The following is a 24,931-nucleotide window of genomic DNA, read 5'->3' as shown; positions in this document are numbered from 1 at the left end:
ACAAAGATAGTAAAAGAAGCATTCGTACAGATACAGGATTATGTGTGGGCTCCAAGTGGGTCAACAGCAGCAGCACAAACACATTTTATTCAGAGTTTTGGTCCTACAAAACGTTAAGGACATGCTTCAGCTTTTCAGACAGACAAGTGAGAGAAGCCCTCTTTCAGAAAATGCGCAGACACTAGTAGAAAAGCAATTTGTGATCCTGCAGCGTACAGGACAGCGGATCAAAAAATACACACCATGACCCGACTCCGGTTCATGGGAACTCGCGTGGCCTCTGTTGCTACACCGTCCCTCCCTAACACACCAAAATGAATCCGCTTTGACCCGAGGAACACGGAAGTTCAAATAGAACCTCGACCTCAAGTTCCTGATGTTTCTACATCTATTTGTGCAGATAAAGTAGTGAAACAAATAATTCCCTGCCTTCCATAAGCCAGAGGTGGCTGAAGGCTCTGTCAAGCTGAAATGACACGAAAGGAGCAGTTGGAGACAGAAACACAAAGAGCGGCAGAGGAAGAGAGAGGGAGAGAGAGAGAGAGAGAGAGAGAGAGAGAGAGAGAGCGCATTTCAACAGTGCTGCCTGATAAACTCGGGAGGCAGATAAAGGCTGGCTCTGCCATCTTGATGAACGTACACAATAGTGAACTTGCCAGGAACAATAACCTGTTATCCATTTGCAACAGAGACAGGGTGAGATAGTTACCCATAAGTTGTTTTTTTTTGTTCCCAGCCTCTCATTTCCTTATTAGTTCTATTCTATTCGGTTTTGCCAAGGCTGTTGCGATGTAACCAGCTGCCGATTCCTGTACCCTATCTGAAGGAAAGCTTGAAACATCAACTCATAAAAGCTTTACAATTTTCCACCAAGTCTTCTTCAATACAACTAAATACAAGAGGCGTAAAAACAATGAAACCGAAAACAGTGGAAAGTGTTTTGAGGCAATCAGTGTTTAAGACATTCTCTCTTTTTTTTGCCTGCGTGACATATTTAGCACATTTTAATCTGTTGTGCATACAAATTTTATGTTGAAATGTTTTATTGCAGTTTAAGATTTTACACACAATATCGACTAATATCATAAAATGTTTTTCTTTTGGTGTCACATCTCCAAAATAGAAAGGAAAAGATCCTTAATTCTTTCTAATGTCATACTCTTACTGTATTATAATCCTGGTCTTTACAAAAAGTTATTACATTTACATTAGAGTAACACTACAGTCTTGATTCTAATAAAGTCAAACTTTTCATCACCACAGTCCAGTTTGTAAGCAAAGAATCTACATGATGAGCCACTAAGAAAAATACATGCTCGCACTCCGACTAGAGCTACCTGCTTATAGTGAGCAATGAAGTGCGCAGAATTTAAACAGATAAAATGCTTCAAATAAAATGCCAGAAAGTAAGTTTAGAGCAGTAACTACAGAAACAAACAGAAAGTGAGCCACAATGTAAGGCACTTTTAGTTGGGTCAAACAATTTGTGAAATTCAACGTAAAACAGCTTTTTTTTGCCTAATGTTTGTATCGATATGTTTGCATCTATAACTTGGCTTTAGACCGTGTAGCATCACAGCTCAGGTGAGTTCTCAAGAACTCCTGGATCTTCTTCCACAGGTGGACTTCAGCTGCTGCGTGGGACCTGGGCTCACCCCCCCACAGGACCTGTGCACCCACAATCCAGTGATGGCTGGAAGGGCAGTAGGGTCCATAAGGTGGCTCTAGGTAATGTCCTGCTCCCGGGTAACTCAGACTCTCAAAGTTCTCCTTCCCATGACGCTTCAGTCTCGCCACCATCTCGTCCATGTAAGCCTTGCTGTCCCAGTTGAGGTCGTCCTCTCCAGCAGCAAAGAGGAAATGTCCCTTTGCTCGTTCAATGGGGACCAGACTGGCCTTGTTCTCCTCGGCCAGGGGATTTTTCATAACATACCTGACTATGCTGGCTCCCGAATCAGTGGGAATGACCTTGCTGAGGTCAAACATCAACGCAGGATGGATTTGGCTTTTCTTATAATAGAGGGGTAAAGCTGTGTTGGCACAGCAGCCGTTGATCCACACTGTGGCCTTGACATCTGGCAGGTAAGAGGCTATTGAAAGTGCAACATCTCCGGTTTTTGAAAGGGATATTACACCAACTCCTTTACTGGCCACCTGTGGAAAAAAAACAATTACAAGTGACAAAAACAAACTACAAATATAAGTTACCTTTTCACTGTATTTATTCTATTTATTGTGATGTCGTACAGATGGGCTTGTCTACAGATAAACATGAATTGCACTTCAACCAAGACTTCTCTGTCAGAACATCCTACAGGGACTGTGTATCCCATCTGGCCTGGAAAAGCCTCTTGATCCACCAGTAAGAACTACAGGATGTGGCTCGGGAGAAGAGCATCTGGGCTACCTTACTTAGCCTTCTCCAGATAACACACTGTAACAGACGCAACCAAACGAAGAGATGTGTGTCCAAAAATCAAGATTCTCAGAGATTCGGAGAACTAACCTTGTCTTGTTTTTTTAAAAACTCTATCGCTTCCTCAAAATAATCCAGATGAACCTCTTTGATGTTCCTCGGCATGTCGTCATAGCCATACGCCACTACAGACAGAACCACAAATCCTTGACTGGCCAGCAGAGACGCCTTTTTCTCAGATAAACGTCCTCTGAAAGTGTACAGATCCAACACCCCAGGGAACGGGCCTTCTCCTGAATCAGAGGACATAATACAATGCAAGATTACATACATCTGAAAATATGATGATGCATCTTTTCATGTTTTCCTATAATTAATATGTAGAACCGCTACCACTAAGGCACAGTCTGGTTATGTTCATTATAAAGAGTTATGCCAGCCAAAAAACAACTTTGAAAAACATTGGACTTGGCACGAATCATAAGCTATACATATTAGTATACATTATTATAATTAGTGGCTACACAGACAATACTTGTTAGGATAAATTCAGACTTGGTTTGTCTTCTAAGATTTCGATGAAAAAAAAAGTTAACATAGCACAAGTATTGTCCTTTAAACATGCTAATTATGTTAATTAAAGCCTGAAATAGACGACAACAAATCCACCAGCCTGGGGGAGTGAACAGGACTCCACGAATATTCCCCTCTTTGACGGGGAGCCGGCTGACCCCCTGTCTGGTCAGAAACCTCTCGTTAGTCTCCTCTGCTAGAATTCTTCCTTCGCTCTCCTCCTCATGCACAGAGAACTTCACCACGTGGGGGTTTAGCGAATTCATTTTTTGAAACTGTTGGTGCAAGGTGTCTGCCTTCATTGACCACAGCAGACCCATGGGTTCGACCCCGACGTAGCTCCCGCTGAGTGAGGGGTCTCTGTCCAGGTCGATCTCCCCGGTCTCATCAGCCCTGTAGGTGGCTGAGGATCTGAACAGCACTCCCCTCTCGTCTGTTGATCCGGCTCTCAGGGTGACCACCTGCCTCGACCTCAGCCCGGCCACCTTCACCTGAACGGGCTCGTCGAACAAACATCTGGCACTCGGCAGGAGCCTCAGTCTGACTTGGGACGACATCTCTTCAGGAACTAAAGATCCTGTCTGCACAGCTTTAGACTTCGTTCTGTGACTGTAACAAAGTAAACAGGTCAGTACCACTTTCTGGCCAGCGTGACATAGCAGACACAAAAAATATCAACCATAACTGCAAGGACCCTGCCACCTTTACACCATTAATATCTAAGTGTCCCTCTAATACACACATTCTAAATTGTTTCACTGCATTCATTGTAACAGCTATACTGCACCTATGCTATTCAGTAAATAAGCATCTTGACAACAGTTTGTCACAATAATCATAACTTTTTAGCTATTTAGTCAAGAGTTCTTATCTAAAGTGGCAAATGTGAAAAAGTTCCCGGATTTGGTGAAAGTACAGCAGAAAGAAAAGTTAAGCACGAGAATGCACAGACATACGGGTGTCCTGTGCTCAGATGATGGACCACTGGTTAAAGCAACCGCATATGTGTTTGCACTGTCAAAACCCACGCAGTCCTCATCAATGCGCTTTTTGTATTTGATCAGTGTCTTCCCTCTCGGACACAAAAGCAAACGACACATAAAGATGTGTGTTTGCTGTCCCTTTAACAGAGGATGACGAGGCAGCTGATAACTGCGGAGCCAAAAATCAGAGGGCATTTAGAAATAGCACTGGACAAATTAACTCTGATCTGGCTGGTGAGGAAAATGGTTTGGCATGGAAGAGGGTTCATTACTTACGTGGAAGCAGAAGTGATGAAGATTGGCTGTTCATTGAAAAAGAAAATGATTAACTTTGGGTTTAAGGTTCCCCTCTGTGCTTCACTGTTTGTAAACGTTTTTCTCTGAACTGTTGCTACAGCACAGGACGTTCCTCCAAGGAATGCGGGTGCATGTGTGTAAAGCACACTAAGCAAATGTCACTCAACGTTTCAGCTCACTGGGCTGTTGCAATATCTGGACAATGCTTAACATACTGGGCATAAGAGGAAGATCATTAAGAGGTTTCTAAGGAGGTTTGGATTCTCTCCCTTTTTGCTGTGACAGTAGTTGTTGTGGACATAATCGTAATAACAATATCTTGCCTTATAAAAACTAAATAGACTCAAACTATATTAGTCTGTATGTTTGTTCTCAGATTTGTGAATGTATAAAAAGAAAACTGAATTTAAATTTGTATACACACGTACCGGGTCTTTCACACATTCACATGTCAGGCTAGGCCTTTACAGATTCTTGCACACATTCACAAATCTGAGTACACACACACACACACACACACACACAGCTTGAGATACAGTTAAACAAGTCTCCACACACATTTGTAGAAAATATTTCTACAATAATGCCCCTGTATAATAAAACTACACCAAACATCAGATCTTGCTGCGAGCATTATTTTATTATTATAGTGGCTTAAGTTTGGAGTAGTCACACTTGTGTTACAAACAGTGATGATACAGACCAAGTTAGGCCTGCGATTAACATTTCATTTCATGATCAATTGATCCGCAGGTGATATCCTTAATTCGCCGATCAATCATTTAGTCTATTACACACCAGAGAACAGTAAATAATGCCCGATGTCCTCGGAGCCTACGGTGACAGCTAGCTGTCTTCCACGACGAGGAACAGAAGCAAATCTCATCCTCAGAGAAGCTGAGACCAGTGGATGTTTGGCCATTTTTTGGTTGAAAAATGACCCTAACGGCTATTAAAATCGCTGCCGATTGAGTGATTGATAAAAATGTTAAAAAAAAAAAAAAGGCCCCTAGATCACATTGTGTGCAGCAAGTGTGTTTTGATTCTGTTTAGTTCACTTAGTAACTCCATTAGCAGTGTACCCCACTTTCTCTTTGACAGCCCCGGATGCTGTAAGTTTTGAAATAGGGACGTGGTCGTTAATGAAATCGTCACTGAACGTTTTTTGCCAACCCCGTGGGCCCCTGCCGTAGTTTTCCCTCGGTTCACGCAGCGTAGACAGATTAAACTTCCTCACTAGAACTCTCAAGACACGGGCTGAGACAGGATGGCTGGAAAACAGAGGAAAGGGCAACGGGAACGAGGCAAAAGAGGCATTGCTCTGGCTTCGGCCGTGGCTGGTTGACACGAACATGATCGATTCACACAATCGGCTACTGTCGTCGTTCGCGTCCCTACTGCCGGAGGTCGGCAGAGTCCGTCCTTCGGCCCGACACCAACGGACGGCTTTACGGCTTACCGCGAAGCGCTATCGTGGACGGGAGAAAAATGGTGTTAGCTTAGAACTGCTCTCCGGAAAAAGAGGGTTTCAGAACACTCGTCTGGCTTACATTTCGTTAGGAGAGCCGGTAAAGCTTAAGCTCTTCTAACACCCTAGTCTTTACAGTAGGCTACTCCCCTCGGATTTCAAACGGTTGAGATAAAAAACACCCGTTTCTTACTTTAGTGGGTCCACGTCCGTCAAGTGTCCACTCGCGCCTTTTAATCTCTGTTTGTTTGTTATTTTCACTCCCAGCAATATCTAAAGCAAATATCATTTGTTAAAAAGCAAACAAAGACACACAAAAAAAGAAAATAAACAGTGAGACGAACTGTTTTCACGGGCGTTTTTTTTTCTTTTCTTTTTTCTCCCCCCCCCCAGATAGAAAAGTTATCTTCTTCCTGATGTTCAGGAACAACCTCACCGGAAGGTGTCGCTGTTTCACAATAAAAGCCTCACGTTGCATGAGCCGTGAAGAGCTTTAATTGAGAGCAGCAAAAGGAAGTGTCGCATTTATGTCATCGCAGGAAGCAGGAAGAATTCAGTAGACTTCCGAGGAAGAGCTGTTATAGCAGTGAGGAAGAGACTTTTAAATAACATAGGTTTATGCCGATTTTTAACTTAATCTAAAAAGCATAAATTTGTCTTGGATTTTGATCATTTTGTGAATGCAGTTTTTTGTTTTTTTTTTAAAGTCATATCGTGCTCAAAATGAAACTAAAGCAGTGTGAGAAATGAGAGCAGACAGTGAAGCCCCCCCCCAAAAAAAGTGGTGCCGGCGGTATCGCGTCTGTGCCGAGCACCACAGTGGGGGCCTTGGTAACGAGGCTTATACCGCTCTCTAGTGGCCAGACCGATGACTGACAGGCTCCGAACACAAAGACAATTGAGGGGGGGGCAGAGAATGGGCAAAAGAAAAATGGCCAGAAAAATGACCACTTTTCTGATTTTAAATATTTCAATTGTTCAATTAATCATTTAAGTCATGGGTTTGCTGCTTTTCTTTGTTTGTATATGATTCTAAATGGAATATCTTTTGTTTTTGGACTGTTGGTCAGACAAAACAGACAAAAGTAATTTGAAAAAGAAACTTTCTATGCACACAATTCATAATTTTCTGACACGTTACACTGTAGACTAACAGATTGAGTGACAAAAAAATTGCTATATATCTATTACATGAAAATAATTGCTAGTTGCAGCCCTAATCCAATCAGATAAACACACCCACACATGCCTGGATGTTCACAGAGACGGGAAGGGAAGTAACATGTACGGAGATATAAGGCCATCACTTTCTAGCCGCATTCAGTAAAACAACTGCTACTTTATAGTTAGAGTTAATCTGGAGTTGACCAACAAACAAATACAACACAGAGCTGCACCCTGAGTCAAGACTTCAAACCACATTTCTGTTGACGGGCAGACGTAGGTCTAATCCTCAAACGGTCAGATAACTGCTTAATTCGCTACGACGTGCAAAAGGCACTGAAAGCACCCCACACTGCACTTTGAGACTTCCATTATAAACAGCTCCCTCGGAGGTAAGCCTTTTCAAGCCTCTCCACTAGAGAAGCTCAATTATTTGAATGCTTTGTTATTCATTAAACTCAGACACCTCTTTTACCAAAAATGTTATTGCCGTTGGAAAATGTATCACTTCTCCAACAGAGCCACTTGATGTTTTCGCATTTTTATCAGCTTCTGTCTCACAATTTAGCAATCTTTAAATGGCACCTGGCATTTTCATCTTAAATTTGTATTTTACATTTTCCTTTTAAATCATAACACAGACTCATGGGCTGATTGTGCTTATTAATGCATTAAAATATTTTAACAATATCTCTTTTAAATGTAAAAACCCTGCATCAGGTTCAGTCGTAATCTTTTAATGTGTGAAATATTAAATGCTCTATCAGCTAAATCGTTCACTTCATCACAAAACATTAATCCATGATATATAATTATCCACAGTTATGTAATTGTCAGCGAAGATGTCGGGATTTATCTCCTCCTAAGTCTTTCCTATCATCCTATTTGCATCTATAACTTGGCTTTAGACCGTGTAGCATCACAGCTCAGGTGAGTTCTCAAGAACTCCTGGATCTTCTTCCACAGGTGGACTTCAGCTGCTGCGTGGGACCTGGGCTCACCCCCCCACAGGACTGGTATATCCACAACCCCATGAAAGCTGGAGAGGCAGTAGGGTCCATAAGGTGGCTCCAGTAAGTGTCCAGCTCTTGGGTAACTCAGACTCTCAAAGTTCTCCTTCCCATGACGCTTCAGTCTATCCACCATCTGGCCCATGTAAGCCTTGCTGTCCCACTGGAGGTCTTCCTCTCCAGCTGCAAAGAGGAAATGCCCCTTTGCTCGTTCAATGGGGACCAGACTGGCCTTGTTCTCCTCGGCCAGGGGATTTTTAGCACCATACTTGACTATGCTGGCTCCCGAATCAGTGGGAATGACCTTGCTATGATCAAACAGAATCGGTGAGAGGATTTGGCAGTTCTTATAGTAGAGAGGAACGGCCAAATTGCCGTTGCAACCGTTAATCCACACTGCGGCCTCAACCCCCGGCAAAAAAGCAGCAATGGAAAGAGCAATATCTCCTCCCTTTGATCGAGATACTACACCAACTCCTTTGCTGCCCACCTGTGAAGGAAAACATACACATTAGAGGTGATAAAACCTCCCAATGCTTGGGAACTGGACTATGAAGGTGAATCAGGATAACAATGTCAAAACTGGGTGTAATGTGGAGGTCTCCTCAAGCATAGGGGCTCAATCATTGTAAAAAAAAAACAACTGTATTGCAGACATAATTAGTAAACTGTAAAATAAAAAAATAAAACCCCATGACAATAAAGATATCTTGCGTTTGTTGTATTAACTGATATTATAGGAATGAACATGCTTAAAGAAATGGGGCACCAAAGTTGCACATAATAGTCACTTAATTTTAGTGTATCCCTCCTTTTTTTTTTTTTTTTAACTAAACCCCCAATAGAATGTTTTTCTTTCTTTTTCAAAATCAGAGTCAAAATCAAAGGCTTGTTACTTTATGCTGCGGTCATTAAAAGTTACTCAAACAACTTACCTTGGTTTGTCTTAGTAAGAAACCCACTGCTTCTTCAAAGTAGTCCAGATGGATGTTTTTGACGTTGTCAGGCTCTTCATTGTACACCGCTACAGCCAGAACCACAAACCCTCTGTTGGCCAGGAGACTGGCTCTTTTCTCACACATAAAGGTGCACACATCCAACACGGCAGGGAACGGACCTTCTCCTGGACCATAAGACACATTCGAGTCAAAGTCTGTAGGTCATACTAAGTTGTAGATCTTACATAATGTGCATCCTTTCGATGAAGTGTCAAGGCCAATGTCAAACAACATAAACCAAACTTCAGTGGAAAAAAAATCAAATTCATTGTAAATGATCCAGATCTGCACCAAAATTTTGTGGGCTCTTCCCTGGCCCATGCCCCATTTCTCCACCGCGTTTGGTGCAAAGCGGTTCAGTACTTCTTGCATAAACCTGTTGACAAATAAACAAACCAATAAACAAACAGACAAACCAACATACAAGGCTGATTACATGACCTCCTTTAATTAAGGACTTTCATGACAGCCACATTCCTTTTATTTCAGCTGGTTTCAGGGGCCTGGTATTGTGCCTGCTGGCTCACTGTCCCACCGTCAGGGCTTACTGGGACACTCATAGCAAGACTCTATTAGGCTGTTATTAAACTAAAGAGTAAGCTGAGAGCCACCAACCCGGGGGAGTGAACAGGACTCCACGAATATTCCCCTCTTTGACGGGGAGCCGGCTGACCCCCTGTCTGGTCAGACACCTCTCGTTAGTCGCCTCTGCCAGAATTCTTCCTTCGCTCTCCTCCTCATGCACAGAGAACTTCACCACGTGGGGGTTTAGTGAATTCGTTTTTTGAAACCTTTTGTGCAAAGTGTCTGCCTTCATTGACCACAGCAGACCCATGGGTTCAACTCCGACGTAGCTCCCGCTGAGTGAGGGGTCTCTGTCCAGGTCGATCGCCCCGGTCTCATCAGCCCTGTAGGTGGCCGAGGATCTGAACAGCACTCCCTTCTCATCTGTTGATCCGGCTCTCAGGGTGACCACCTGCCTCGACCTCAGCCCGGCCACCTTCACCTGAACGGGCTCGTCGAACAAACATCTGGCCCTCGGCAGCAGCCTCAGTCTGACTTGGGACGACATCTCTTCAGGAACTAAAGATCCTGTCTGCACAGCTTTAGACTGCGTTATGTGACTGTAACAAAGTAAACAGGCCAGTCCCACTTTCTGGCCAGCGTGACATGCCAGAGCAAGAGGAAACAGCATTTGGAAATAGTGCCATCTACCTGCAGAAACTCAAACTTCATCCAAAAAAAAAAAAACCCATCAAAACCAAACGGGCTAGTTCAGACCTTAAAGTAGACTAATCATAGGTGTAAATTTTCAAATAGTAAAAAAACTAAATTATAAAATGGAACAAGGATAAAAATTGCAGATGTGTCTTTTTTAACTGGTAAGAACACAAACACTCTCAGCCATTTCAAATAACTCACCTTATCTTGTTTCACCTGAACGGGCTCGTCGAACAAACATCTGGCACTCGGCAGGAGCCTCAGTCTGACTTGGGACGACATCTCTTCAGGAACTAAAGATCCTGTCTGCACAGCTTTAGACTTCGTTCTGTGACTGTAACAAAGTAAACAGGTCAGTCCCACTCTCTGGCCAGCGTGACATGCCAGAGCAAGAGGAAACAGAGCGATGAAAGAGCCAAATGTGTGCCAATACAAACAAAAGCTGATTAATACTGTAGTCTGGTGACACAGACCGCTCTGTGCAAAAAGGTCTCACGTTTTGGGGGAAAATTTCAAATATTTACGGATTTGCCTTCATTGAAGAATATAATCCAGTGTGTATCCAGATAGCTGAGCAATTTTAGTATCTACATACAGCACACTCCCATTTATATCAATGAAGGTACGCTACACAACAGAAACACCTCTTTGCACAACTGTTAAAGATCAACAGCACCACAAACTACTTGAATCAAAACCTCTCTCTGAAACAGTTTCAACAAAAAAAACGGAACATTATAACCTTCATGAAGGAGGATTTACTGCAGGACTGTTGTATTAGACTGGATCAGTCCTACCTAGGTGTTCCTAGTAAACTGCCAACCGAGTGTATTTCAGCAGGTCTTTTCGGGTCACTCGACGACTCTCCTGTCCATCAAAATCTGCAGTAAAGACTGACCAAATTTCTTCCATGTAGCAACCCAATAACATTTTACTGGCTACACATTAACCTCATACAGCCAGATTACGTTGTATTAAATCGTTCACTAATGTCATAAAAGGACGTGTTCAGGGGACATTTTTTTCATGCCTGCCAATAGAATAATATGTGACACATAAGCTTCAAAAATGGAAAAAAATCCCTTCGCAGTGTTGAAACTGAGCCTATTGCTCTTGTATGTCCCTAGAAGAAAGTGAAGACATTAACACCAAATTACATTAAAAACGTTGGCAATTTTAATTTGTTTATTAGCAAGAGTCCATGTATCTTTTGGTCACTCAGCATAAAACCTGTCTCAGAATATGAAAAATTGATTTTTTTTTCATCCCTGTTTACTGGTGATTTTTTTTTTTTTTTTTACGAAACAAAATGGTGATCAAACAATTTTTCAAAGTTCGCTCATCACTTTTTGACCATGAAAAAGAAAAAGCCTCGTATATCAATTTTAATTTTTGTATTTTAAAAAGGATCCACATCTTAATGTGACTAGTGAGGGCACGCTGGCATTCACCATGTCAAAACATGCGGTACGCAATGGAAGCCCCAACCCCCCCCTCCCACAGTGAGCCACAATGTAAGGCACTTTTATTTGAGTCAAAAAAATAGTGAAATTGTGAAAACGTGAAACCAATTTCAACGTAAAAACAGCTTATTTTTTTCTGATGTTTGTATCGATGTGTTTGCATCTATAACTTGGCTTTAGACCGTGTAGCATCACAGCTCAGGTGAGTTCTCAAGAACTCCTGGATCTTCTTCCACAGGTGGACTTCAGCTGCTGCGTGGGACCTGGGCTCACCCCCCCACAGGACTGGTTTACCTGCAACCCCATGAAAGCTGGAGGGGCAGTAGGGTCCATAAGGTGGCTCTAGGTAATGTCCTGCTCCCGGGTAACTCAGACTCTCAAAGTTCTCCTTCCCATGACGCTTCAGTCTCTCCACCATCTGGCCCATGTAAGCCTTGCTGTCCCAGTTGAGGTCGTCCTCTCCAGCTGCAAAGAGGAAATGTCCCTTTGCTCGTTCAATGGGGACCAGACTGGCCTTGTTCTCCTCGGCCAGGGGATTTTTCATTGCATACCTGACTATGCTGGCTCCCGACTCAGTGGGAATGACCTTGCTGACGTCAAACATCAACGCAGGATGGATTTGGCTTTTCTTATAATAGAGGGGTAAAGCTGTGTTGGCACAGCAGCCGTTGATCCACACTGTGGCCTTGACATCTGGCAGGTAAGAGGCTATTGAAAGTGCAACATCTCCGCTTTTTGAAAGGGATATTACACCAACTCCTTTACTGGCCACCTGTGGAAAAGCAAAATGCATATTACAAACTGCAGATTTTCTCTTCTGTCGATGAACACGAAGCATCTGATTGTATGCATGTGCCTGTAAAAGTTCACCTTTTGATTTAACATTTTTTGAGACACTATGGCGAAGGAATAGGAATGTATTTCCTTTGTTGTCCTGCAGTCGTGCTGCGAACATTGCCCAAGGCAACCTTCACATTTGCCACTGTATGTTTGCTTTTTAATGCTCCCTGTGAAACAATGGCAAGTGTGTTTTGCTACCACTTTATATCACTGATTAGTGTCGATTTGACAACTTTTGCATTTTCTGATATACACCACTTATGCGCAGGTATTGCTTTGCTGTGGAAAAAAAAAAGTCTGCTGCACAGAAGATGATGCATTTCATGTTTGTTCAATCAGCATTTGCCACCGTGTCTGTACAGAGAGAGGAAATAGTGCCATCTACCTGCAGAAACTCAAACCTCATCTATAAAAAAAAATCCATCATAACCAATCGGCCTAGTTCAGACCTTAAAGTAGAGTAATCATAGGTGTAAATTTTCAAATAGTAAAAAAACTAAATTATAAAATTGAACAAGGAGAAAAATTGCAGATGTGTCTTTTTTAACTGGTAAGAACACAAACACTCTCAGCCATTTCAAACAACTCACCTTATCTTGTTTTTTTAAAAACTCTATCGCTTCCTCAAAATAATCCAGATGAACATCTTTGATGTTCCTCGGCATGTCGTCATGGCCGTAGAGCGCTACAGTCAGAACCACAAATCCTCGACTGGCCAGCAGAGACGCCCTTTTCTCAGATAAACCTCCACCAAAAGTGTACAGATCCAACACCCCGGGGAACGGGCCTCCTCCTGGACCAGTGGACATATGAGACACTATAAATAGCACCGCATATCATAAATCTCATTTCATGTTTTTTATGATTTCTTACTTCTCGATATTTTATTAGTTATTTATAGGTTTTGGATGACAGGGATTTTCTGTGGCATGAAATGTTGACTATATCAGCCTGTGGCTGAACAGACAGTACCTGATGAAGCATAAATTCATTTTTGGTTTTGTTCTCTTAAGAGAATTAGTAAATTTTAAGATCATTAACAAATTTAATAAATTAAAAAATGTCAAAGATATAGACAGAAACAAATAACAAATCCACCAGCCTGGGGGAGTGAACAGGACTCCACGAATATTCCCCTCTTTGACGGGGAGCCGGCTGACCCCCTGTCTGGTCAGAAACCTCTCGTTAGTCGCCTCTGCCAGAATTCTTCCTTCGCTCTCCTCCTCATGCACAGAGAACTTCACCACGTGGGGGTTTAGTGAATTCGTTTTTTGAAACCTTTTGTGCAAGGTGTCTGCCTCCATTGACCACAGCAGACCCATGGGTTCGGGCTCCAGTGGAGCTAGCTCCGCTGGGTGAGGTCCGATCTCCCGCTCGCCAGCCTCATCAGCCCTGTAGGTGGCGAGGATCTGAAAACCACCTTCTGTCTGTCACTCTCTTCTCAGGGTGACCATCCGGCTCTCAGGGTGACCACCTGCCTCGACCTCAGCCCGGCCACCTTCAGCTGAACGGGCTCGTCGAACAAACATCTGGCACTCGGCAGGAGCCTCAGTCTGACTTGGGACGACATCTCTTCAGGAACTAAAGATCCTGTCTGCACAGCTTTAGACTTCGTTCTGTGACTGTAACAAAGTAAACAGGTCAGTCCCACTCTCTGGCCAGCGTGACATGCCAGAGCAAGAGGAAACAGAGCGATGAAAGAGCCAAATGTGTGCCAATACAAACAAAAGCTGATTAATACTGTAGTCTGGTGACACAGACCGCTCTGTGCAAAAAGGTCTCACGTTTTGGGGGAAAATTTCAAATATTTACGGATTTGCCTTCATTGAAGAATATAATCCAGTGTGTATCCAAATAGCTGAGCAATTTTAGTATCTACATACAGCACACTCCCATTTATATCAATGAAGGTAGGCTAAACAACAGAAACACCTCTTTGCACAACTGTTAAAGATCAACAGCACCACAAACTACTTGAATCAAAACCTCTCTCTGAAACAGTTTCAACAAAAAAAACAGAACATTATAACCTTCATGAAGGAGGATTTACTGCAGGACTGTTGTATTAGACTGGATCAGTCCTACCTAGGTGTTCCTAGTAAACTGCCAACCGAGTGTATTTCAGCAGGTCTTTTCAGGTCACTCGACGACTCTCCTGTCCATCAAAATCTGCAGTAAAGACTGACCAAATTTCTTTCATGTAGCAACCCAATAACATTTTACTGGCTACACATTAACCTCATGCAGCCAGTTTACATTATATTAAATAGTTTTTTTTCTCAATTACAAAATAGTAATAATAATAATAATGATTAATTAATTAAAACTGATCTTTCACTTCCTATGTGTCCCTGGGAACACGAAGAGGTTAGCACCAGATTTCCATTCAAAAGTTTGGCAGTTTAAATGTTCCTCATTAGCTAAGGACGACATAGCCAACTGCGTCGCAACAACAACAAAACGTAATGAATCTCTGGGTTTAACAATGGGAACGTAGGGGCCAAGGTTTTTGCTGTTAAAGTCGGTGAAAACATCTCAACCCATGGTGGGGTTCACCATTTACCGTGACAGCTAGGAAATTATAGCAGGTGTCCGTCTTTAAAAACAAAACAAAAACAAAAAAAAAATGCCAGACATGTGATCTTAACCCGTAGCTTTCGGTATGTTTGAAATGTGCCGAACTGTTGACCGGACACCGAGAGACTGTTCAGCCGTTTTACATTTAATTGATCTGTGCTCTTCTCCCAGTAGAGAGAGAGGACTCGTCAGAAAAAGAAGAAAAAAATAAACCCGAGGGGTTCTGAATGCAGAGGAACGTCTCGAAGTTATGTCAGGACGCCATTGTTGTTGAAGTTACTGTCCCGTATTAAATTAGTATTTATTTTTTTATTTTTTTTTATTTTAAATAGAGAGGTTTAAAGACAGGCCGGTGTCTTGTGTTAACCTTTGCCTTACAGAGTGGACGAGAGGTAATTGTCAAATAATCAATTTACCCGTTTTGTCAAATCAGCATCATTACGCAATGATGTTTACGTTTTTTTTGTTTTTTTTACCTTTTTTTGTTTTTAGCCTCCGGGCTTCCACCGCGAACCCTCGCCCTTTACGTCACAGCACTATGAACTATGGGTAGTTCCCTCAGGCAAAGTGTGCGGACACGCGGACTCCAGAGTCAGCGAGTCCGTGGCTGTGGACCTTGGCACCGGGCCCGCGTCGGCGCCTTCGCGCTGACCACGTGCGACGCGGTCTCGTGCTCCGTCGCAGCTCCGCGCGACTGGCCGCGCAAGACGTCTCCTCGTGAACCACCGAAACGAACGGACGTTAACGACTCAAACGCTACGCTGCATTCGGGGTCAGGTGTTACCCCCTCCAGTCTCGAAACCGGTGGACGTGTTCACTTCATTGTAAAGTGTACCGGGCGAAGACCGAGCAGCCTATAGACACGAGAGGATGTTTACAAAAAAAAAAAATTAAAAGTATGATTTAAGTTTTATTTTCCTCCATTGATTCAGGCCTGACTGCAGTGAGTCTGCCAACTCACTGCCCCACACTGTAACTGGCGTAGCCTATTATTAGTGCTGTGTAAAATATGCCATATTTTTGGTGATATATATTACTTATGGATTCAAAACAATCCACAGATTATCTGACGATTAAAAAAAAACAAAAAAACAACTTCCCCCCCCCCCCTGTTGTACATGGCGGTTTCCTCATTCCCCCAGGCACCCAGAAACCAACCAGTGCTCCGGAGCTGAAATGACCAGATAGTTAGTCGACTAGTTGATTGACCAAAAAAACTTAATGGGCAACAAGTTTGACAGTTTGTTGGTCTCTTTCTGGCTGGTTCCTGCGTCTCCAATGCAAATATGCTAGTTTCGCAGTTTTTTTCTAGTTTTTATACGTTAACTTTTAATATGTGAATAATGATGGGCATTTTTCACTATTCTCTGACATTTTATACAATGAACAATCAATCAGTTGATAAGATAATTGTCAGACGTATTCATAATGAAAATAATCGGTTGTTTTATGAGCTGAGATTTGTGATTAATTGTACGTGTTTTCAAACAGCACGGTTTGTTTTAACAAGAGAAAAGAGGTCAAGGGATGAGGACGATCGGGTTAGTTTGTCAAATTTTTAATCAGGTTAACTCAAATAAGGAGGAGAGGGCTAACATGTCGTCCTAAAGAGCTGCGTTTTCAGTCACTATTTCAAACTGTTTCCGTTGCCTGACAACAGAAACAGAAAGAAATGTAAATGAGAACAGCTTTCTAGGTAATTCATCTGTATTAAGATATTCAATATGTGAGCACAGAGAGTAGGAGAGAAGCAGGCTGAAACCGGTTGACACAAGGCAGAATCACTTTAAGCATTTCATCTGATAATTTCCACTTTAAGTCTTAAGTGTTTGGTAATTTTATGTTTTCTGTTCAGTATAGTTGTTTTCTTTTGAATTTCTCATTGCACTTCTCGATTAGCTTTTCCTTTACCCATTTCAGGCTTTTTGATTTCACTTTCCATTCTCATACTGCCATTTCATGATGCCATTGTCAATCTCACATTTCTATTTTCCATTTCCTTTTTACAGTGTAACATCAAATTTTGGGCAGATTATCCCTAGTAGTTTACTGCAGTACATACATCTTACCATTTTCTCTTTTAAACGTGGTAAGCTTGCACCAGGTTGTGATAAACCTTTCAATGCATGATATAGTCAAACATCAATCAAAGATTCAATTTTTGTATTCATTACAGAACATTCAACCATAACATGATTTTCTACAGTTGATTGGCAGCCATGGTCTCATGATCTCTTCCTAAGTCTTTCCTATCATCCTATTTGCATCTATAACTTGGCTTTAGACCGTGTAGCATCACAGCTCAGGTGAGTTCTCAAGAACTCCTGGATCTTCTTCCACAGGTGGACTTCAGCTGCTGCGTGGGACCTGGGCTCACCCCCCCACAGGACCTGTGCACCCACAATCCAATGATAGCTGGAGGGGCAGTGGGGTCCATAAGGTGGCTCTAGGTAATGTCCTGCTCCCGGGTAACTCAGACTCTCAAAGTTCTCCTTCCCATGACGCTTCAGTCTCTCCACCATCTCGTCCATGTAAGCCTTGCTGTCCCAGTTGAGGTCGTCCTCTCCAGCTGCAAAGAGGAAATGGCCCTTTGCTCGTTCAATGGGGACCAGACTGGCCTTGTTCTCCTCGGCCAGGGGATTTTTAGCACCATACTTGACTATGCTGGCTCCCGACTCAGTGGGAATGACCTTGCTGTAATCAAACAGAATCGGTGAGAGGATTTGGCGGTTCTCATAGTAGAGAGGAACGGCCATATTGGCGTTGCAACCGTTAATCCACACTGTGGCCGCAACCCCCGGCACAAAAGCAGCAATGGAAAGAGCAATATCTCCTCCCTTTGATCTAGATACTAGACCAACTCCTTTGCTGCCCACCTGTGAAGGAAAACATACACATTAGATAAAACCTCCCAATGCTTGGGAACTGGACTATGAAGGTGAATCAGGATAACAATGTCAAAACTGGGTGTAATGTGGAGGTCTCCTCAAGCATAGGGGCTCAATCATAGTAAAAAAAAACCAACTGTATTGCAGACATAATTAGTAAACTGTAAAATAAAAAAATAAAACCCCATGACAATAAAGATATCTTGCGTTTGTTGTATTAACTGATATTATAGGAATGAACATGCTTAAAGAAATGGGGCACCAAAGTTGCACATAATAGTCACTTAATTTAAGTGTATCCCTACTTTTTTTTTTTTTTTAACTAAACCCTCAATAGAATGTTTTTCTTTCTTTTTCAAAATCAGAGTCAAAATCAAAGGCTTGTTACTTTATGCTGCGGCCATTAAAAGTTACTCAAACAACTTACCTTGGTTTGTCTTAGTAAGAAACCCACTGCTTCTTCAAAGTAGTCCAGATGGATGTTTTTGACGTTGTCAGGCTTTTCATTGTACACCGCTACAGCCAGAACCACAAACCCTCTGTTGGCCAGGAGACTGGCTCTTTTCTCACACATAAAGGTGCACACATCCAACACGGCAGGGAACGGACCTTCTCCTGGACCATAAGACACATTCGAGTCAAAGTCATTAGTAGGTCATACTAAGTTATAGATCTTACATAATGTGCATCCTTTCGATGAAGTGTCAAGGCCAATGTCAAACAACATAAACCAAACTTCAGTGGAAAAAAAATCAAATTCATTGTAAATGATCCAGATCTGCACCAAAATCTCCACCGCGTTTGGTGCAAAGCGGTTCAGTACTTCTTGCATAAACCTGTTGACAAATAAACAAACCAATAAACAAACAGACAAACCAACATACAAGGCTGATTACATGACCTCCTTTAATTAAGGACTTTCATGACAGCCACATTCCTTTTATTTCAGCTGGTTTCAGGGGCCTGGTATTGTGCCTGCTGGCTCACTGTCCCACCGTCAGGGCTTACTGGGACACTCATAGCAACACTCTATTAGGCTGTTATTAAACTAAAGAGTAAGCTGAGAGCCACCAACCCGGGGGAGTGAACAGGACTCCACGAATATTCCCCTCTTTGACGGGGAGCCGGCTGACCCCCTGTCTGGTCAGACACCTTTCATTAGTCGCCTCTGCCAGAATTCTTCCTTCGCTCTCCTCCTCATGCACAGAGAACTTCACCATGTGGGGGATTAGTGAATTCGTTTTTTGAAACCTTTTGTGCAAAGTGTCTGCCTTCATTGACCACAGCAGACCCATGGGTTCGACCCCGACGTAGCTCCCGCTGAGTGAGGGGTCTCTGTCCAGGTCGATCTCCCCGCTCTCATCAGCCCTGTAGGTGGCCGAGGATCTGAACAGCACTCCCTTCTCATCTGTTGATCCGGCTCTCAGGGTGACCACCTGCCTCGACCTCAGCCCGGCCACCTTCACCTGAACGGGCTCGTCGAACAAACATCTGGCACTCGGCAGCAGCCTCAGTCTGACTTGGGAGGACATCTCTTCAGGAACTAAAGATCCTGTCTGCACAGCTTTAGACTGCGTTATGTGACTGTAACAAAGTAAACAGGCCAGTCCCACTTTCTAGCCAGTGTGACCTACCAGAGCAACGACACTATCACTACAAGAGAAAACTGACGACTTAAAAGCCACTGACTGATCTTTTGAGATAAATTAAAATAAATAAATGAATCAAGAAGTGCTTACCAAGACAAACAAGTTGATTTATAGTGTAGTGGTGCTGGCATAGAATCCACTGTGTGAAAAGGTCGCATATTTTTGGGGAGATTGCAAACATTTGTGAATGTGCATTGACTGAAAAATGTTATTTAATTTGCAAACAAATAGCTGAATGGTTTTATCATCCAGGTTTCATTTTCTTGGATCTGATATATATTTCAGAAGGTCTGTGGGAACAACTGCACGGGTCAATAAAAATAGCACCCCAGTCCAAATAGCATGAATATCAACATATAAAACTATGACCGAACAACTATTTTTTTTTCCAAAAAGGAGCTCCATAAGAATTTAGTACACATTAACCGACTTTAATCAGTTTAAGCTGTATAATAAAATACAAATCGGGGTCACGTGACGTGCGTACAAATGGAACGTGATGAGATACCTTCACAGGAAGTCAAGTTTAGATTTTGTTTTGTACCTGTAATAAATTAAAAAGGACAGTCAGTTTTCCAGATAATTTGGTGCAACACACATAGAGGTGAGTTCAGTGGCACAGCAGCCAAATTCGGCCCCCTGACTAAAGGTCAGGTTCTCTCTGTAGTTTGCACCAATAATGATAACAACATAAATACAAATAAATCCCCTAATTATGACAGAGTAACATCTAATGCAGGCCATTTGAACAGTTCACGGTGCTGAATACTGAAGCCAAAGTGTGTGTGTGTGTGTGTGTGTGTGTGTGTGTGTGTGTGTGTCTGTGTCTGTATATATATATGTATGTATATGTGTATATATATGTATGTATATATATGTATGTATGTATGTATGTATATATGTATATATTGCTGTATGTATATATGTATATATGTATATGTATGTATGTATGTATGTATGTATGTATATATATGTATGTTTGTATATATATATATATATATGTATGTATATTTATAGAGAGAGAGAGAGAGAGAGACTAAGACCTTTGGTCTTGTTTACATTGCTCACTCTCATTCAGTGAGTGCAAATAACATTTTAACTTTAAAATATGTCCTGACAGTTAGAATTAATGCATGGACTCAGTGAGCATTTTCCTAGCAACACCTGTGCTCCTGCTTATTCATGCTGTTGTCCAATCAGCCAGTCATGTGGTGGTAGTGCAATGTATAAAATCATGCAGATACAGGTCGGGAGCTTCAGTTCAAGTTCACATCAGAATGGGAAAAAAAGTGTGCTCTCAGTGACTTTGACCATGGGATGTGGCTGGCGCCAGACAGGCTGGTTTTAGTGTTTCTGAAACTGCTGATCTCATGGGTTTTTACACACGACAGTCTCTAGAGCTTAGAAAATAGTGCCACAAACAAAACACACCCAGTGGGCGGCAGTTATGCGGACGAAAACACCTGATGGATAACAGAGGTCAAGGGAGAGGGGCCAGACCGGTTGGAGCTGACAGAAAGGCCCCAGTAACTCAGATAACCACTCTGTACAACTGTGGCGAGCAGAAAAGCATCTCAGAATGCTCAACACGTCTACCCTTGAGGCGGATGGACTACAACAGCGCAAGACCACGTCGGGTTCCACACTCGTCAGCCAAGAACAGAAATCTGAAGCTGCAGTGGGCACAGGCTGCACCAAAAACAGTACAGTTAGAGACTGGAAAAACACGGCTTGGTGTGATGAACCTGGATTTCTGCAGAGGCAGCAGATGGTTGGGGTCAGATTTTGGCATCAACAGCATGAACCCTTGGACTCAACCAACCTTGCGTCAACAGTCCAGGCTGGCAGTGGTGGTATGAATGTTTTCTTGGCACACTTTGGGCCCCTTAATACAAATCAGGAATGGTTTGAATGCCACATCCTTCCTGAGTATCGTTGCTGACCATGTGCAACACTTTATGGCAATTTATCATCTCCTAATGGCTACTTCCAGCATGATAATGCAGAACAAAAGTCGTCTCAAACTGGTTTTAATGAACATGGCAATGAACTCAGTGAACTTCAGAGGCCTCCCCGGTCTCCAGATCTGAATCCAGTAGAGCACCATGGGGATGTGGTAGAACAGGAGATTGGCAGCATGAATGTGCAGCCGACAAATCTGAAGAAATGATGTGATGAAATCGTGTCTACGTGGACCAGAATCTTTATGTTTCCGCCATCTGGTGAAATCCAAGCCTCAAAGAATTGAGGCTGTTTTGAAAGCAAAGGGAGGCCCTGCCCAGTATTACGTCCTTATAAATGTTCCCAATAAAGCGCTCACTGACTGTAAGTAGAGTGAAAGACAGTAACTGTTATGGGTTTTAGCTTAGTCAACCAAAAATTAAGTGAGTCATGAAAACTATTCAAACTTGGTTCAATAAAGAAAACTGTTTGTCACAGAAAAGCTTGATTTTTTAATGTATTTCTGTGACTGAAATGTTTGATTTTGCAACCCAATATAAAAATGGTTTTAAATAAGTCTTTTCTGTTTTACTTTGATTTAAAAAAAAGTTAAAATGCAACTTACCTGCTGTTATATATATATATATATATATGTGGGTGTGTGTATATATGTATATATATATAATATGTATATATATATATATGTGTGTGTGTGTATATATATATATAATACGTATATATATATGTGTGTGTATATATATATATATGTATATATATATACATATATATATGTGTGTATATGTATATGTTTGTTTATGTGTATATATGTATATGTATATATGTAAATACATATATATATACTTTTTATAACATTTAAAATTTCTTGTTACATCAAGTCAATTAAATGACCAAAAAGGGACTCAAACCAACTACAAAGACACAAAACGACTACAAAGAGACACGATACAAAGAGACGCATGAAACACACCATTTGATAACATTCTCTTAGCTCTTTGAATCTGTGAATTTTATCACCACATTTTAATGTCAGAAAATAATTGGCTTATCTGCTGACCATTCAGAGATGGAGATACAGTAACTGATAGTTTCAGCCCTACAATTTTAATGAGGTGTTTTTAACGTATGTAACAAGAGACACGGAAGACACAGAGTCCTGGTTTGATTTGAGCATTATTGTGATTTAATTCACTATGTCTTATATCACAAAGAAAGTCTTTAAAAATGCAGACTAGAATTTCTGTATATAAACTGTACACAAAAAGCAAGGCACTATACATTCAGATTCATCAAGCCGCTGTTTCTCTTCCCATTAAGGTCAAGCCTTTCGATTACAACCCCCTTCGCTCTGCTATCAGGAGCTCAGTGCACCAGAGTCACCTCAGCAGTTTAACACAGTCGAGCAACATGAGTTACCTGCGTGGCCTGACAGCATCCAGACACTGTAGACAGAAAAAAAAAAAGAAAAGAAAAAAAAAAAGACAACTTTCCTCACAACATCTGACATGACAGGATTTTTTACATAGATACAAAGTCACCAACGCACAGCCTACACACACATTTACGCAAAGAAACATTACACGCGCTTACAAACATTATATACAATCGCACACACATACATACACCACCATAGCATGGCACTCTGACACCGGGCGTCCTTGTGTTTTCTTTCACGAGTCCATGAGCGGTGACTTTAGTGCTTGGAGACGACTCCGAATACACACCATGTATGGACCGAAGCAAGGTGTTTTTCACCTTCAGTTAAACCGCTGGAGTTTAATTTTGTTACGTAATGACAAGGTTGAGAAGTAAAACATGACCACAAGCAAGGCGAGCGCATCTCCGGTCTCATCCTTCATGTAGGTTTTCTTCAGATTCAGGTTCCCTCTTCAGGACACTGTGGATTTCTATCCCGTGTCCTCACGCGTTACCACTAAAACAGCTTCGTGTGACATTTCCTGTATCCCCATCTCAGCTGTCCACTCTCTATACAGCTCCACGTGCCGTCTTCAATTAAAAACTTCCTTAAAACAGTCCTTTGGCCTTCTTTAAATTCACTTGCTTCCACCCTGGCAGACGTTCATATTCCTCTCTCTTCATTTCCAAACCTTTCTGTAACAGAAAAGAGAAAACAAAGGCTTCATTGATCAAAGAGAAAATGAGTCTGAGAATTCGACAGGCTCTTGGGTGAAGTTTAGATATATAGTTTTAAAGGAAGGCATTGATGTTTGAGTTTCAGAGGGAGCTTAAACGAGAGCTGAAGAGTATATCGGGTATCCTCTGACTATTGTTTTGGTTTTTTTTTGGTTGTTTTTTTCACAAAGCCAAAAAATTGTAGTATACTGTATGTAAGACAGATAATGCCGCCTATGTTTATTAATCGGAAATAAGGAGTTATCAAAAACTCTAACTCCAGAAAACCTTACATACATTACATACGAGTAAGCAACTGCCCTTTGAAAAAAAACTGGGATCCTTTTTTACAGTATGTGGATTTTTTTTGTTTTGTTTTAATTTTTTCTGACATGTAAAGGAACGCCAAATTTTAAAGTATGACCATAGTTTTGCCCTTGATATTCTCTAGGACTGGGCGATGAAAACGACCTCGATAATTACTGCGACAACGGAGGACAATGAAGTTGTCCTCCGTTGTCGCAATGGTTTCGATTTTTGAAGCTGGAGCGATAACACATACGTGTGACCTGTGCCGGCGAAGACGCGAGACACAACAAACCAGCGTCTCCAGCGTTTGAAAAGATAACGTTACCATCCCACCGGGTACACGGGGAGCCGAAAGCCTGGCGCTCCCAAACTGCGAGCACCAGCAGCCATGCGTGTGAACAAGCCTCCGGCGGTTACGTTAGTTCAAACACCGGCAGCAGTCGCGCCTGTCTGCCTCTTCAGGCGTCAAGCCGTCGGATGAGAGCTCGAAAAGAAGCAGGGACACGAGAATTTCATTTTTCATGGCAAGAGACACGATGCCAGTTAGAAAGGCGGGAAAAAAAAACCAAACAAACGGGTTTCAAAAGCCAATGAAAGTGGTTGACTCTGGGTGTAAGAACATGTAAGACCCTTACATGAGCCTAAGAGGAACAAATGTTGTACGTTACTCACCATAACAAAGTGTGTGTGCCCTTGAGGTCTAACCAACATGCTGGATACCCTTCCTTCCTTATTGATGGTATTAAATGGTATTAAAAATATATAAATATATATATTGTCGGTATTGATCACCCAGCCCTAACATTACTCCTCACATTGGATGCAACTATGTTTTTGCTTCCTTGATGTTCGAGGTTTTTTGATGATATAAATAAAAATACTGGAGGGAAAAAAAAGTATTGGTGTTTACTGCTCAAAAAAAAAAGGACATTCAATATAATGAGCAGCAAAAGGGGCCTTTTGTTTTTTCAAATAAATCTCTA

At 42.0% G+C, this 24,931-nt stretch overlaps 4 protein-coding genes and 1 pseudogene across 8 annotated transcripts in view; all 5 read right to left on the bottom strand.

Annotated features, from left to right (window-relative positions):
* Positions 1–569: 569 nt before the first annotated feature.
* LOC120798547 (acyl-coenzyme A thioesterase 1-like) lies at positions 570–10,402 on the bottom strand. Of its 5 annotated transcripts, XM_040142891.1 has the most exons (5): positions 6,168–6,434; positions 5,931–5,953; positions 3,090–3,598; positions 2,507–2,709; positions 570–2,154 (listed from the first exon to the last, which is right to left on the bottom strand). In XM_040142891.1, the coding sequence occupies exons 1-5, from the start codon at positions 6,213–6,215 to the stop codon at positions 1,546–1,548; spliced, it is 1,392 nt and encodes a 463-aa protein (XP_039998825.1). In that variant the 5' UTR covers positions 6,216–6,434; the 3' UTR covers positions 570–1,545. The 5 variants fall into 5 exon arrangements, with proteins under 5 accessions (XP_039998825.1, XP_039998829.1, XP_039998826.1 ...); XM_040142895.1 differs by lacking the exons at positions 5,931–5,953; positions 6,168–6,434 and adding an exon at positions 10,332–10,402 and having other exon boundaries at positions 571–2,154; XM_040142892.1 differs by lacking the exon at positions 6,168–6,434 and having other exon boundaries at positions 571–2,154; positions 5,820–6,158.
* LOC120798549 (acyl-coenzyme A thioesterase 1-like) lies at positions 6,430–10,325 on the bottom strand. Its single transcript, XM_040142896.1, has 3 exons — positions 9,525–10,325; positions 8,847–9,034; positions 6,430–8,401 (listed from the first exon to the last, which is right to left on the bottom strand). The coding sequence occupies exons 1-3, from the start codon at positions 10,102–10,104 to the stop codon at positions 7,793–7,795; spliced, it is 1,377 nt and encodes a 458-aa protein (XP_039998830.1). The 5' UTR covers positions 10,105–10,325; the 3' UTR covers positions 6,430–7,792.
* A 1,010-nt stretch (positions 10,403–11,412) lies between the features above and the next one.
* Positions 11,413–15,303, bottom strand: LOC120798548 (annotated as a pseudogene).
* Positions 15,304–17,252: 1,949 nt separating this feature from the next.
* Positions 17,253–19,494, bottom strand: LOC120798550 (acyl-coenzyme A thioesterase 1-like). Its single transcript, XM_040142897.1, has 3 exons — positions 18,974–19,494; positions 18,326–18,513; positions 17,253–17,886 (listed from the first exon to the last, which is right to left on the bottom strand). The coding sequence occupies exons 1-3, from the start codon at positions 19,428–19,430 to the stop codon at positions 17,278–17,280; spliced, it is 1,254 nt and encodes a 417-aa protein (XP_039998831.1). The 5' UTR covers positions 19,431–19,494; the 3' UTR covers positions 17,253–17,277.
* A 3,198-nt stretch (positions 19,495–22,692) lies between these two features.
* Positions 22,693–24,931, bottom strand: part of LOC120798994 (supervillin-like) — a 56,411-nt gene continuing 54,172 nt past the window's right edge. The window contains exon 40 of the mRNA XM_040143793.1: positions 22,693–23,618. Coding sequence (XP_039999727.1) covers positions 23,532–23,618 — 87 coding nt within the window. The 3' untranslated portion in view covers positions 22,693–23,531. The remainder of the gene's footprint in view (positions 23,619–24,931) is intronic.

Source organism: Xiphias gladius, chromosome 14 (genome assembly GCF_016859285.1).
Source record: "Xiphias gladius isolate SHS-SW01 ecotype Sanya breed wild chromosome 14, ASM1685928v1, whole genome shotgun sequence".
Taxonomy (NCBI): domain Eukaryota; kingdom Metazoa; phylum Chordata; class Actinopteri; order Istiophoriformes; family Xiphiidae; genus Xiphias; species Xiphias gladius.
Note: the sequence above shows the minus strand (reverse complement) of the source record. Positions and strands in the feature narration are given on the sequence as shown.